This window comes from Punctularia strigosozonata, assembly GCF_000264995.1.
Source record: "Punctularia strigosozonata HHB-11173 SS5 unplaced genomic scaffold PUNSTscaffold_1, whole genome shotgun sequence".
Classification (NCBI taxonomy): Eukaryota; Fungi; Basidiomycota; class Agaricomycetes; order Corticiales; family Punctulariaceae; genus Punctularia; species Punctularia strigosozonata.
Window position 1 is genome coordinate 108,836 of NW_006767433.1, and position 11,793 is coordinate 120,628.

The 11,793-nt window shown below is 61.9% G+C and overlaps 4 protein-coding genes across 4 annotated transcripts; 1 reads left to right on the forward strand and 3 right to left on the reverse strand.

Moving 5' to 3' along the window:
• Window positions 1-208: 208 nt before the first annotated feature.
• On the forward strand, window positions 209-791 carry PUNSTDRAFT_94091 (RING/U-box; the record flags this gene model as incomplete). Its single annotated transcript, XM_007377983.1, has 3 exons — window positions 209-375; window positions 444-545; window positions 611-791. Coding segments are annotated over 3 exons (325 nt in total), but the record flags the coding sequence as incomplete, so codon positions are not given.
• Window positions 792-1,347: 556 nt separating this feature from the next.
• Window positions 1,348-2,375, reverse strand: PUNSTDRAFT_58350 (PSP1-domain-containing protein; the record flags this gene model as incomplete). The annotated part of the gene is made up of 4 exons (XM_007377984.1): window positions 1,348-1,414; window positions 1,502-1,579; window positions 1,648-1,755; window positions 1,840-2,375. The coding sequence occupies 4 exons, from the start codon at window positions 2,373-2,375 to the stop codon at window positions 1,348-1,350; spliced, it is 789 nt and encodes a 262-aa protein (XP_007378046.1).
• Window positions 2,376-4,757: 2,382 nt separating this feature from the next.
• On the reverse strand, window positions 4,758-8,728 carry PUNSTDRAFT_117051 (Rgp1-domain-containing protein). The gene is made up of 7 exons (XM_007377985.1): window positions 8,175-8,728; window positions 7,632-8,112; window positions 7,200-7,531; window positions 6,914-7,090; window positions 6,379-6,783; window positions 6,141-6,274; window positions 4,758-5,955 (listed from the first exon to the last, which is right to left on the reverse strand). The coding sequence occupies exons 1-7, from the start codon at window positions 8,644-8,646 to the stop codon at window positions 5,200-5,202; spliced, it is 2,757 nt and encodes a 918-aa protein (XP_007378047.1). The 5' UTR covers window positions 8,647-8,728; the 3' UTR covers window positions 4,758-5,199.
• A 1,391-nt stretch (window positions 8,729-10,119) lies between these two features.
• On the reverse strand, window positions 10,120-10,464 carry PUNSTDRAFT_17594 (WD40 repeat-like protein; the record flags this gene model as incomplete). The annotated part of the gene is made up of 1 exon (XM_007377986.1): window positions 10,120-10,464. A coding segment is annotated over one exon (345 nt), but the record flags the coding sequence as incomplete, so codon positions are not given.
• Window positions 10,465-11,793: the final 1,329 nt, after the last annotated feature.

Sequence of the window (11,793 nt, forward strand, 5' to 3'; positions counted from 1 at the left end):
AAGAGTTTGGCAGTGATTCCACACACAAGTACTGTCGGGCCGTTCGTCAAACTCGTCTCGTCCAGCCATCATTCGAAGTCACTGTGCAGTGTACCAACTATCACAAACTCAGACAGGCGTGAGGGTCATGGTATTCAGGGGGGTCGCGTGCGTGTGACCACACCTCGACCCGCGTCAACGCGTTCTTGAAGCTCTACCGATCACCACAGATGAAGGTCAACATCAAACACTGGCACGGCGTCGCCTACTGGCGCTGGGACACGGGCAAAGACCGGGGCGACGGCGAGGACGAGGACGACGTGTGCGGCATCTGTCGCGTCCCGTACGAAGGCTGCTGCCCGAGCTGCAAAGTGCCCGGAGACGACTGTCCGCTCAGTTGCGTCTCTTCGATACATCTTGTCCGCGATGCCCGCCGCATCTGATCGAACAACGACGTCTCACAGTATGGGGCGAGTGCAGCCACGTCTTTCACATGCATTGCCTGCTCAAGTGGATCGGGACGCCGTCGTCGAAGCAGCAGTGTCCGATGGACAGGAGACCATGGGGTGCGCGGCCCTCTTTTGATCATCGTCGTATGTTTTTCTTACGAACTTACGCTCGTGTCACCCAGTCACCGCCGAAAGGAAAGTGGACGGGTCGGCGCCTGCGGTCGCGTCGCGTTCGTGAAACAGCCCGCAATCGCAGCGTTTCTCGCTGTGAGCGACATGAATATAAAAACCCAGCTTTCCGGATCGTCGACGAACGAATCAAGGTCAGGCCCGACGTTCAATGTCGTTTTCAACTGCAATCTCCTCCCCCCTTCTGCACGTCTCGTCGGAGAGTGATATGTACAGTAATATCAATACATTCGGATTACATCGAGCGGCGATGACCCATACCCACGAACCGTACACAACGGGAAAAAGCAAAGAAGAACGCGGGAGCACTAGGGAGGATAAGGGTGGTGAACCATAATAGAGTATATACTACCGGGTCCTTTTCCGCCGCCGCCGAGTGAGGGCGACGGCGTCACGAGTCCCGACGACGCGCGAGAGAGGGGTACAAGTACATTTTTGTGGGACACTGCATGGAAGATTGGGAACGGCCGGGTCCAGGACAAAAAAATCGTGATCGTGCGAGGGCGTGAAAAGACGGACGGACAGAGGCAGGCGGACGGGCCACGGGTCGGGTGGTATGCATATCTAGGGTATAGATATGAATCGATGGAGTCGGACCGGGTGGGTGTTGTAACAGTGTATTAGTCTTCGCATCTTGGGGGGGCATGATCTCTCTTTCTCGAACGAACGCTTTCTCTCTCTCTCTCTCTCTCTCTCTCTGTTTTTGCGATGCGGATGGCGCCCAGCCTTCTCATTGTTCGAAGCCTCCGGGGTTCGGGCCCTGCAGCGACGCCATCCAGATCCTCGTTTTGTACAGGCTGCGATATGAAGAATAGGGAAGGGGGAGAGCCCGTCGTTAGCTCTATCGCCACGCGTGAACCGCATCCAACATGTAGCTCTCTCACCGGAACAGCTCGCGCACGAGCTCGCGAAAATCTATCCTCTTCTCGGCCACAAAGTAGAACGTGAGCTTGCGGCGGTCCCTGTGCGGCCCGACCTTTCAGCTTTCCCTGCGAAATCAAGGAACGAGGAAACGATCAAGGCCACATACCACTGGTACTCGGCGTCGATGACCTCCATCGGCAGCTTCTTCTGCCGCACCTTCTGCTGGCACAGCTGGAGCGCCTTCACCTCGTCCTGCATCTTCGCCAGCAGCAACCTGCAAGTCGGCCCGTTCGTCCGTCAGCAAAAGAGAGAAAAAAAAAAAAGGTCCAGAAATGATGCTCCAAAGCTCGCCACTCACGCCGTATCCTGCGGACCCGCCTTACTGTATATCATCTTCGGCGCGATCTCCTTCCCTCCCCCTCCCCCCTGTCCACCAGCCTGCCCATCCCCGCTTCCTCCTCCTCCTCCTCCTCCTCCTCCTCCGATACCCCCACCGACCCCCATCCCGACCCCTCCTCCCCCCGCCGCCTGCGCCTTCTGATACTCCTCCACCTCCGCGAGCGTGATGGTGTCGTTGACGACCTTGCCCAGATCCTTCCCCCTGTCCGCCTCCACGATCACCAGATCGCCCACGCGCACGTCCAGGCTCAGGTTCGTGCAATAAAACAGGTCCGTCCGGCCCGCCTTGAACTCGACGATGTACAGCGGCCAGGACGCGGGCACGGACGAGAGCGGGACGCCGCGCCCGAGGCCGTCCAGGTGCGGCGCCGCCGCGTCCGACGCGCGCCGCGCGATCTGCGGCGAGCCGTACTGCTGCTGCTGCTGTTGCTGCTGTTGTTGCTGCTGCTGCTGATGGTGATGGAGCTGGCGCGAGCCGCCGGGCGAGAGCGGCATCCCGCCGGCGCCCTGCGAGTACGACGGGCGCGAGAGCGACGGCGGCAGACCGTCGTACGCCGTCCTGCGCGTATCGGGGCTGCGCTGGTGCCCGCGCACGAACGGCGAGTCGAGGAGGTACTCCTCCGCCGCCGCCTGGGGCGACCCGATCCCGATCCCGACGATCGCGCGGTTCGCGAACGGCAGCGGATGGTGGTACGGCGAGCTCGGGCTGCGTCCGAGCGGGGCGTACACGGGCAGCGACGCCGGCTGGCTCGACGGCGCCGGCTGGTCGTGCACGCTGAGCCCGCCGAGGTCGGCGGCGAGATCCTCGTCGGACAGCATGAGCCCGCCGCGCGCGAACCCGGCGCGAAACCCGGGCGGGCGCGCGGGCTCGTCCTGGTCCTGTCCTCCAAAGCCGACGACCGTGCCCCGCCGCGGCTGCACGACGCTCACGCTGTGCCGCCGGCTCGTCGTCCCGCTCCCCCTCCCCCTCCCCCTCCCCCTCCCCCTCCCCCTCCTATCCCCCCTATCCCCGCCGGATCGCCCGCGTCCGCCCAGAGCTCGCGGAACGCCGAGCCGTCGTCGAGCAGGATCTGGCCGACGTCGCGCACGAACGGCGAGATGTTCGAGATGTCCTCGGACACGTGGCGCGAGACGCCCGCGGCGGGGACGTAGCGTCTGCCGGGCGGGTGGAGGTCGTACCGGCCGGTCGACGTCGGGGGTCCGGGCGCGCCCAGAGGTGGGACGACGAGCCCGAGCCCGAGGGCGAGAGGGGGCTGCCGATCGGGGGCTGGCGCGGGCCGGCGGCGAGCGACTGGGAGCGGCTGCGGGTCGGGTCGATCGCCCACGTCCGGCCGCGGGAGGGCGAGGGCAGCGCGGGCAGGAAGCGCGCGTCGTACGCCTCCTCGTGCTCGTCGTAGGCCGTCGGGTCGCGGTCGCGGTCGGGCTCGAACTCGTCGTCCTCGAACGTGGACGCGAAGGCCATCTGCTGGGCTTGGGTGGAGGAGGAGGTGGCGGAGGAGGAGGAGGAGGCGAAGGAGAAGGAGGAGGAGCGCGTGGGGACGGACGAGGGCTGACCGCCGTGCGGGTTCAGGCCGGAAGAGGTGCGCGGCATCCACGGCGCGCGGCCGGGCGCGCCGGTGCCGGGGGAGAAGTAGGAGGAGGTGGCGCCGGTGCTAGCGCCGGTGGGCGAGAAGGAGGAGGAGGGCGAGGAGGAGAGCGGGGAGGTGCGCGGCGGCTGGCTCGCGGCGCGCGGGGTCCCGTCGGTCGAGCGCGGCGAGAGGAAGTGGTTGCGGCGGTCGGCGTCGTCGGAGACGTGCTGGTGGTGGTGGAGGGACGAGCTAGGGTTGCCGCCTAGGGGGTCCATCGTGAAGTAAGCCCTGAGAGCGTCCGCCCTGGGAGGCTAGGCGTGGACTCGGCTTCGGCACGAAGGTGATGGTGGGTGTCGGGCTCGGACCTTGGAGGGTCGTGTGATCCGCCGAACGCGAGAGGTGTCGTGGATTATGCGTGTCTAGGGAGGTATCTGTATGGCGGGCGCGGGCGTCAGAAGGCTGCGCGCGAAGGAGGGGACGGCACCAGCTGATCAGGGATCTGCCGACCGGACAGAATGGGGAAGAGGCAGAGGAAGGGAAGGCGTGAAACCTCAAGGGTGGTATACACGTAAGTTCATCACGGAAAGGCTAAACCAGCCATCGACGTTCCCCGGCGCCATGATCCGTACATCCCAGTGGGGTAGGACCACGATGGCGCGATGAAGGGAGAGAACGCGGGCAGATCCCTCGGGGAACGAAGTCCTGTTCTGCCTCCGGCCATCCCAGCATGGCGACAGCAAGCGATGGCATCCGGCAGAAATCACACAGCTCCGCGGTACCCAGAGACCATTCCAACAGAAAACTCCTCGCGCAGTCGCCAGCAACACCCCAAAGCCAACGAGAAAAACCTTGGGAGAAAAAAGAAACCTTCGGACTCACCGTATATGTTCTAGTGTCCCGGCCCCGTCCAAGAGATGTCCCGTAAAAAAAAAGGTGATGTGCGAGGGATTCGCCAAAGCCCTCCTGTATGACGGTGTTCTCTAGCGATTCTTCTAGTGCTTTGAACGTCGGAGACGGCGAGCACGACGAGCACGGTCTAGCAAGGACGGTCGAGCAAGGACGTGGAGAAAAGCAAAGGGACTCGGGCAAGGTCCGGGGACGGAGGAGGGGACACCTGATCCAGCGGCGCCGAGAAAACTCGCCCCGAGCCGCGTCGCCCGTGTGCACCGGGGAAGGGGAGACGGTCACGCGCCCCGTCCCTGATCCCATCGAGATTGGACCCCTGTGCGTACCATCCGCAGATCCAGCTAACAGACAACGCGAGATTGAGTAGGGGATACAACCAGGTCTGGATATCTACACGGATGAACCCGATCTCCTCTCTCCATAATCATGACGCAAACTGGGGTAAGATGCCTTTGAGTAAACAGCGTATTTGATTTGTCCGCTGCTTCTCGTGTCCACCTCGCGAAAACCAACTCTCGTATTGCATTCGCGCACGTCCTCGTACGTCTAACTGATCGGAAATCCCAACAGCGTAGAATAAACATCCGTATGGCGTCGTCGATTCACGTGTGGAGACCGCGTCGCGGGAGAAAGCGCCGTCCATGCGAAGAATGCAGCCCACGCCGGCGCCTGGAGAGAATGCAGCACAGAGCCCACGGGCCGGTGCACTACTGGGGAGGACGCCATCCGCGGAACCCAGCCGCCCACCGCGTCGCGTCCAACGACGCCTGTATCCTCATCGCGCCCGCCGATGTTCGGGAACTCCTTCACCGCCAGTTCCGCGCAACACTAGATCTCATCGCGCCCTACACATCGAACACGACGTCCACCGCCTTATACGCCGTATTCCCCGGCCAGACCCCGACCGGCACCTCGCACTCGACCGTCTCCACCCTCACCTCCTCCCACCCCTCCTCCCCCTCCCCCAAATCCACCCCCGCCTCCTTCTCGTCCCTCCCCTCCGCCGGATACGCGTCCTCGATCTCCTCGTCCCCGTCATGATACCCCACCTCGTCCGACACCCCGAGCCAACTCGCCGCCCACGCGCCCCACGACCTCACCGCTCCCGCCCCCGCCCCTGCCCCCTCCTGCGTCTTCCCCGGACTACTCGACGGCATCGGCGGCGGCGGCGGCGGCGGCGGCGGCGGCGGCCTCTTCTGCATCGGCGCCATCCCCTCCGTCGCCTTCCACGACGAACCCCACTCCCCTCCCTCCCCATCCGCCCTCAACCCCTTCACCTTCGCCCCCTCCTCCGCCACCGCCACCAACAAATACAACCTCACCCTCCACTCCAACCCTCCCTTCCCTTTGCCCTTCCCCTCTCCTGCCCCTCCCCCTCCTGCCCCTCCCTCTCCTCCTCCTCCCGCAATCTCCCCCACCTCGACCCCAAACGCCGGCGCCGCATCGGACGGGATATCCAACGCGAACGTCGTCCTCAGCGCCGCCTTCACGAACGACGCGTGATGCTCCGCGTGCACCCGCCTCGCGTGCTTCGCGCTCGTCGCCACCGGGCCCGCGATCTCGCCCGGCAACGACTCGTGCGCCTCCAACGTCGCCGAGAGCTAAAAATAAAAATAAAAAACCAAACCAACCACCATCCACGCCATCTCAGCTCACGCCCAGCAAAAAAAAATGAAAATGAAATAAAAAAATGAGGGAAACAAGGAGGAAAGGAAAGGGAAATAAGGAACGAGGAAAAGAAAGGGAAATAAGGAACGAGGAAAGAAGGAGGGATCGAATCGCTTACCTTCAACACCCTCGCCCGCCCCCCACGTCGATTCAGCTCCACGACGCCCAACACCGTCTCGCCCAGCCGATACGCCGACTTTGGAAACGTGAGCACCGCGACCTTCACCCCGTCCTTGTTCACGTCGTACGACACTGAAATACCAAAAAAAACACAAAACACGGGGGATCGACCTCCATCATCAGCCCCTCCCCTCCATCGTTCACATCAAGAAGGACCGGGGGGAAAAAAAACGCACCCTTACGCGGGTTGCGCGTCAATATCTCGACCGCCTCCCGACAACCCGTCAACGCGCCCTCGTCCTCATGGTCCCGTTCGACCAGCAACCCCGCCGCGGACCCGACCCCGACCCCGACCCCGACCCCGACCCCGAGACCGCGCGCGTACTCGCGCACCGCGCCGAGCGATTCCCGTTCTCGGTCGTCAAGGGGGTATCCAAAACCTTTAAGATACGCCCCGGCGATGAGATCAACAACAACAACAATGATGAATTCAAGAGAAAGAAACATACCGGGCAAGGACGTCGTGGCAGAACCGGAGGACGAGGCGGCCAAGGCGCCCTCCGTCACCGTCGGCGCTGTCGGGCCCGCTTTCCGCTTCGCGACGGGCCACAGCAAGTCGTACGGCCTCGGCGCGCGATTCACTACGACCGTAAAATAAAAAATAAAAATAAAATCAATCAAGAGTCACACGCGCGCGCCGGCCATTCGCCAAGAGAGAAGAAGAAGAAGAAGAAAAGTGTCTCTCTCTCTAAAAAAAAAAAAAAAACATACCGGAGATATGGTTGTACACCCTGATCGGGACCTTCATCACCCGACTGCTCGACGCGCTGCTGCTTCCCGATCCCGCGCCGGCGCGACACGTCCCGACGACGAGCTGGTACGAGAACTGGAGCGCGCGGCCGCGGAACGTCGGCGGCAGGTTATCCGGGAGCACGAGCGAGTACGTATCTATATATAAAAAATCAAAAAAATCAATATTGAGATCGCGTCGCGGGGGTAACACGGACTCAGAAAGAGTACGAGAGAGAGAGAGAGAAATAAAGAAAGAGATACGCACAGGTCCTCGACTCGCCCGGCGAGAGCGCCAGATCGACCGCGAGCGGGGCAGGCTGAACCTCGAGCGTCGGCAGCGGCTCGTCCGGATCGACCTCTTCCTCTCTATCCCCCGCCGCGCCGTTCACCGCGATCCCGAGGCCCAGCCCCCCGTGTCCGTTAGCAGCTGCCACCGACGACGCCGCCCTGCGGTGCCCGCCGGGCGACGACGACGACGATCCGGGGGAAAGCAGCGCCGCGGGCGACAGGAGACCGAGCAGGCTCCCGGATCTGGCGTGCCTCTTCGTCGTCGTAGGCGGCGCGCCCAGGCGCGGCGTGGTGACGGCGATGTCCATGCTGCCCCCGCCGAGCGCGCGGCGTTTGAGGAGCGCGGCGCGGAGGCGGGATAGGGCGGGCGAGGAGGAGGAGGAGGAGGAGGGAGGGGGGGGCGGAGGACGCGAGGACGAGGGTGCCGGTGAGCTGGGCGTAGGCGTACAGGATGAGCTCGGTGTTGGGCGCGGTGGAAAACGAGGCGGAGGAGGAGAAGGCGGTGCGTGGGGCCGGGGGTATGTTCAATGAGGAGGAAGAGGAGGAGGAGGAGGAGGAGGAGGGCGTGGAAGGAAGGCCGAGGCCGAGGTGCGCGGGCCGTCGGGGCGGGTAGCGGTGCGCGGGCGGCGGGGATGGCGAAGAGGTCGAGATCGAGGGCGTGGGCGGGATGGGGACCGGAGGCGGAGACGGCGCGCTGGTGCTTTCGGAGATGGGCGCGAGCGAGAGCGTGAAGGAGGTGCTGGGCGTGGGCGGGACCGAGCCCGCGTCCGAGGCGCTGGAAGAGGACGCGGTGAGGATGACCGAGTCTTTGCGCGCGTGCGGGTGGCCCGGGCGCGCAGGGAAGGCGGCGGTGCGCGCGAGCGGGGAGGAGATCTTGGGCGAGTGCGGGCCTGCGTTGCGGCGGGGGGTCAGCGCCGCGCACGATGCCGTCAGGATATGGAGGACAACTCACTGCGGACGTCCTCGGGCGTGTTGGGCGTTACGGGCGACGCGGGGCGCGCAAATTCATGCGGGGCGGTGACGGACACCGAGAGCGCCTTGCCGCCCATCTTATGTCTCCTCTGCTCCCCATCGTGCTCCGCCCCGACCTCCTTCTTCCTCTCGGGGCCAACGAGCCCCTTCCGCGCGTACGTCCTCCCTGCTCCTGCAATCTTCGTCTGCGTCGGTGTCGCAGACGCCCTGGGCGTACCCGGGCTGGTTGGCGGGCGCGCGAGCGGCGCAGAGCTGATGGAGTGCGCGCCGCGTCGGTGGTGCCCGTGCGAGGCCGAGCGCGCGACGGAGGGCGCGGGCGCGGTGGGCGAGCGCGTGTTGGTGAAGGTGATGGTAACCGCGAAGGGCTCGCCGGCGAAGTAGGACGACTGCGAGGGCGTGACGGAGACCCGGATGCCGGTGTCGGTCGCCTCGGTCTCGGGCGTCGCGTTCATGGTTGTTTTTCTTTGTGGTGACGGACTCTATTGGGGATCTAGATGCCGTTGTAATGTGTGTTTAGGTATAGCCGAGGTGTATCGAAGACTCGAGTATGATACGTCGGGGGGTATAGATGCGTCGTGTTGTTCTGCGGAAGGTGGGCAGAGAGTCGGGGTGGGCGATGTCGGCAAGGTCGGTACGGGTTATAGCTCGCGTTTGCGGCGTTCCGGACCAGGGTCGGGTCGAACGAGTCCGGCTTTCTTGCGTCGACGAGCAGCCGATCCGGTCGAAAGCTCACAGAGTGGGCACCGCGCCTACGTGGCGGGCGGGAAGGACGGAGCGAGGTTCGGGTCGGAGGGGCCGTCACACACGTCCCAATCGCGTCGTCCGCCTGCTTCGGCTCTTTGCACAGGACGACGACGACGACGAGCTGCTCACTCTCTTTTGCTTAAACATACGCGCAAGCTGGTACCGACCTGCTTCGCGCTTGGCTTGGCTACCTTCGATACGTCTATGCGCCCAGTTCATGAGGCTCATGCGTGGCTGGGAACACGGCGCCGGTTCATCGCGCTGGCTCTCTCGGTACGGCATCCCTCGGGGCCGACACCCACACCTCCACTCGGATTCCCAAGAGCCGCGATCCGTGCCACACATACGAGCGCGTCTGGGCACGCCTAGCACGGCCTCACCGTCTACATGCTCTCTGAAAATCTCCGTCTCGCGATGCTTGGTCGAAAGTTCGCGTAAACCACACACACTCGTTCCACAGCGACGGCGGCGCGACCCCCGTCGCCCAGCTCTCGAGGCGGCGGCGGCCATTCTATCGTGGCGAGCTTGAATCAAATGAGGTCGTGGCTTTCATGCGAAACGCGATAGGCGCGGAAAGGGCAGTCAGAACGGTCGACGAAGTGGAGCGGGGCCATCCGGGCATACTTGAATTCTTTGCTTCCGTGCTCTCGTAGCCGATAGCGTGCAGGACCAGACTGCGTGAATGGGTTTCGCCTGCGGTTTTTGATCGTGACTAGGGCGAATGATATTCGATCTACGCTATGTCGCGACCAGCTACTACTGCCCATGCATGCAGAAGCCCCGACGCCAACGGCCACGTTCATCTGCCAGAGCATGTGTAAATCACAGATCGACTCTGGTTCTTGTCGGCTTTGATTGTCGAGTGTGATAGCTGTCCCGTCGGAACTACATGCACGGCTACCTGCACTGTTTGAGGTTGTCAACGCGAGTGGATGAAATGGCTATCACGTTTTGCGTGCTGTTTCTTCCATGCAGGCGGACAAATACGGCTCTATACGAGGTGGACTACGTCAACGCGCCGACTCGTCAACCAACACTAGATCGAACTTCTCTGAGCAGAATCGGATTACAAGTGCCATACAATGAATAGAACGAGATCGGTCGGCCACCTACGCCGTCGATGTCAATCCGTCTGTGGGGTTCTGTACGTCCGCTGCGCCCGCTTCATCGACATCATCCACCTGTACGTCCCAAATCTTCACCGTCGTATCCTTGCCGCCCGAAACAAGCCGCTTGCCATCAGGAGAGAATCCGACGGAGTAGACGAAACCTCCGTGCTCGCCCAACGTCTCCATAACGCTCTCTCCCGTATGCGCATCCCACAACCGGATGGTGGTGTCGTAAGAGCTAGACGCGATGTACTTGCCGTCCGGCGAGAACGCCACCGACGGGACCATGTCGGTATGCTGCATTATCCTCCACTCCATAGTCCTCGTCTTAGCGTCCCAGATCGTGACCGATCCGTAGGTGGAACCTGACACGATGCGCGTGCCGTCAGGCGAGTATGCGATGGAGCAGATCGGGTCGTCGTAGCCGTCGTCGCACGGTGTCGATCTACATTGGATAGCACTTCTTTCAGGACACGCTCGCGGTACTGCTTAGCGCTTGGCGGCAGCGAAGAAAGGGTGCTCAAAACGAGAGCAAGGTCGGTCACGTTCATCCGCATCTGCGTATTCGTTCCGTAGCCGTCGATCAGGGTGTCGAGAGCTGCAAGAAGGCCGGTCGGGTCCAACTCGGACACATATCGCATCGCCTGTTTCCCCGTATCTAGCCTTCTATGTCAGCACAAGAGCAGGAGCGGCCAAGGAAGAGGTTCGCTGACCTGAAGCCATCAGTGGATCAAGTATATCACGTTCCGCATCAGGAAGTCCTCCGCTCGTGAGCTTGGTAATGACTGCCTTGGCCTTCACACCGAAGAATTGGGATATCTCGTACATAAACGATTCGACTCCTGGCCGAGTAGCGTCAACGTCTGGCAATGCCTCGATGAAGGCGCTATCCAGAAAAACCTCCTGATCGGGCTTGGCGGAGAGAACGCTGCACGCGACAATGGCGCTTATGAGATCTGTGGTGCGCGCTATGCGCACATCACGCTCGATGGATCGATCAGCCCGTAACACCTTCAGAGTCTCGTATAGTCGCGGTCCATTGGCGAGCTTCGAGATGGTCGTGAAACCATACCCTATTCCGGTATAAGTCATATCAGAACCGTTATCGTATATCAAGAGCTGGAGGGCGCACCGGGTGTCAGTAATATGTTGAAAATGCTCCGCTCGGTGCCGGAAAGTCCACGAATGATAAGAGCGTCCAATATCCTGGCTACTTTGCCGTAAAACATATCTGATAGTTTCTTCGATGCCGGTGCGATTTTCAATTTAACCCAGGAAGCGCTGAGATCCCGTCAAAGCCAGGCTTCGTCGCACAGAACTTCCCCAGCCGTCTGCATCCAAGTATGAGACATGTCGTCGTCGTCTGGGAACGCGGAGAGAGCGAAAAGGACGTTGATGATTTGCGGCAAGCGTATCCGTGGGTCTACTTCGATTTCTTGTTTAATTGCAGTCAAGGCCTTCAAGAAGGCGGAGGAATCCGCATTAGCTGTGGTAAGCTCCTTTTCACTATCTGGAGGGCGGTTGAAATCAATTGAAATTCGATATCAAAGTGCGACCCACCTGATGATAACCATGTGATGAGAACCCCGCGATCGCTAGACGAAAGCTGACCCTTCAAGACATCCTGAACAACCTTAGGGGCCGATATATAGTGGTCATTCTCGATCCTCTCCTTGTCGTCGGCTATGGTTTCCCAAGTCAACAGGGGTGACATCGACGCCATAACCAACGTGGTGTGATTAAACA

Coding starts and splice junctions, on each gene's coding strand:
- PUNSTDRAFT_117051 (XM_007377985.1), bottom strand. CDS start 8,646: ATGAACGCGACGCCCGAGACCGAGGCGACCGACACCGGCATCCGGGTC. Junction 7,532..7,631: donor ACCGGCACCCTCGTCCTCGC/GTCCTCCGCCCC, acceptor CGGCGGGGGCAG/CATGGACATCGCCGTCACCA. Junction 6,784..6,913: donor GGTGTACAACCATATCTCCG/GTATGTTTTTTT, acceptor TTACGGTCGTAG/TGAATCGCGCGCCGAGGCCG.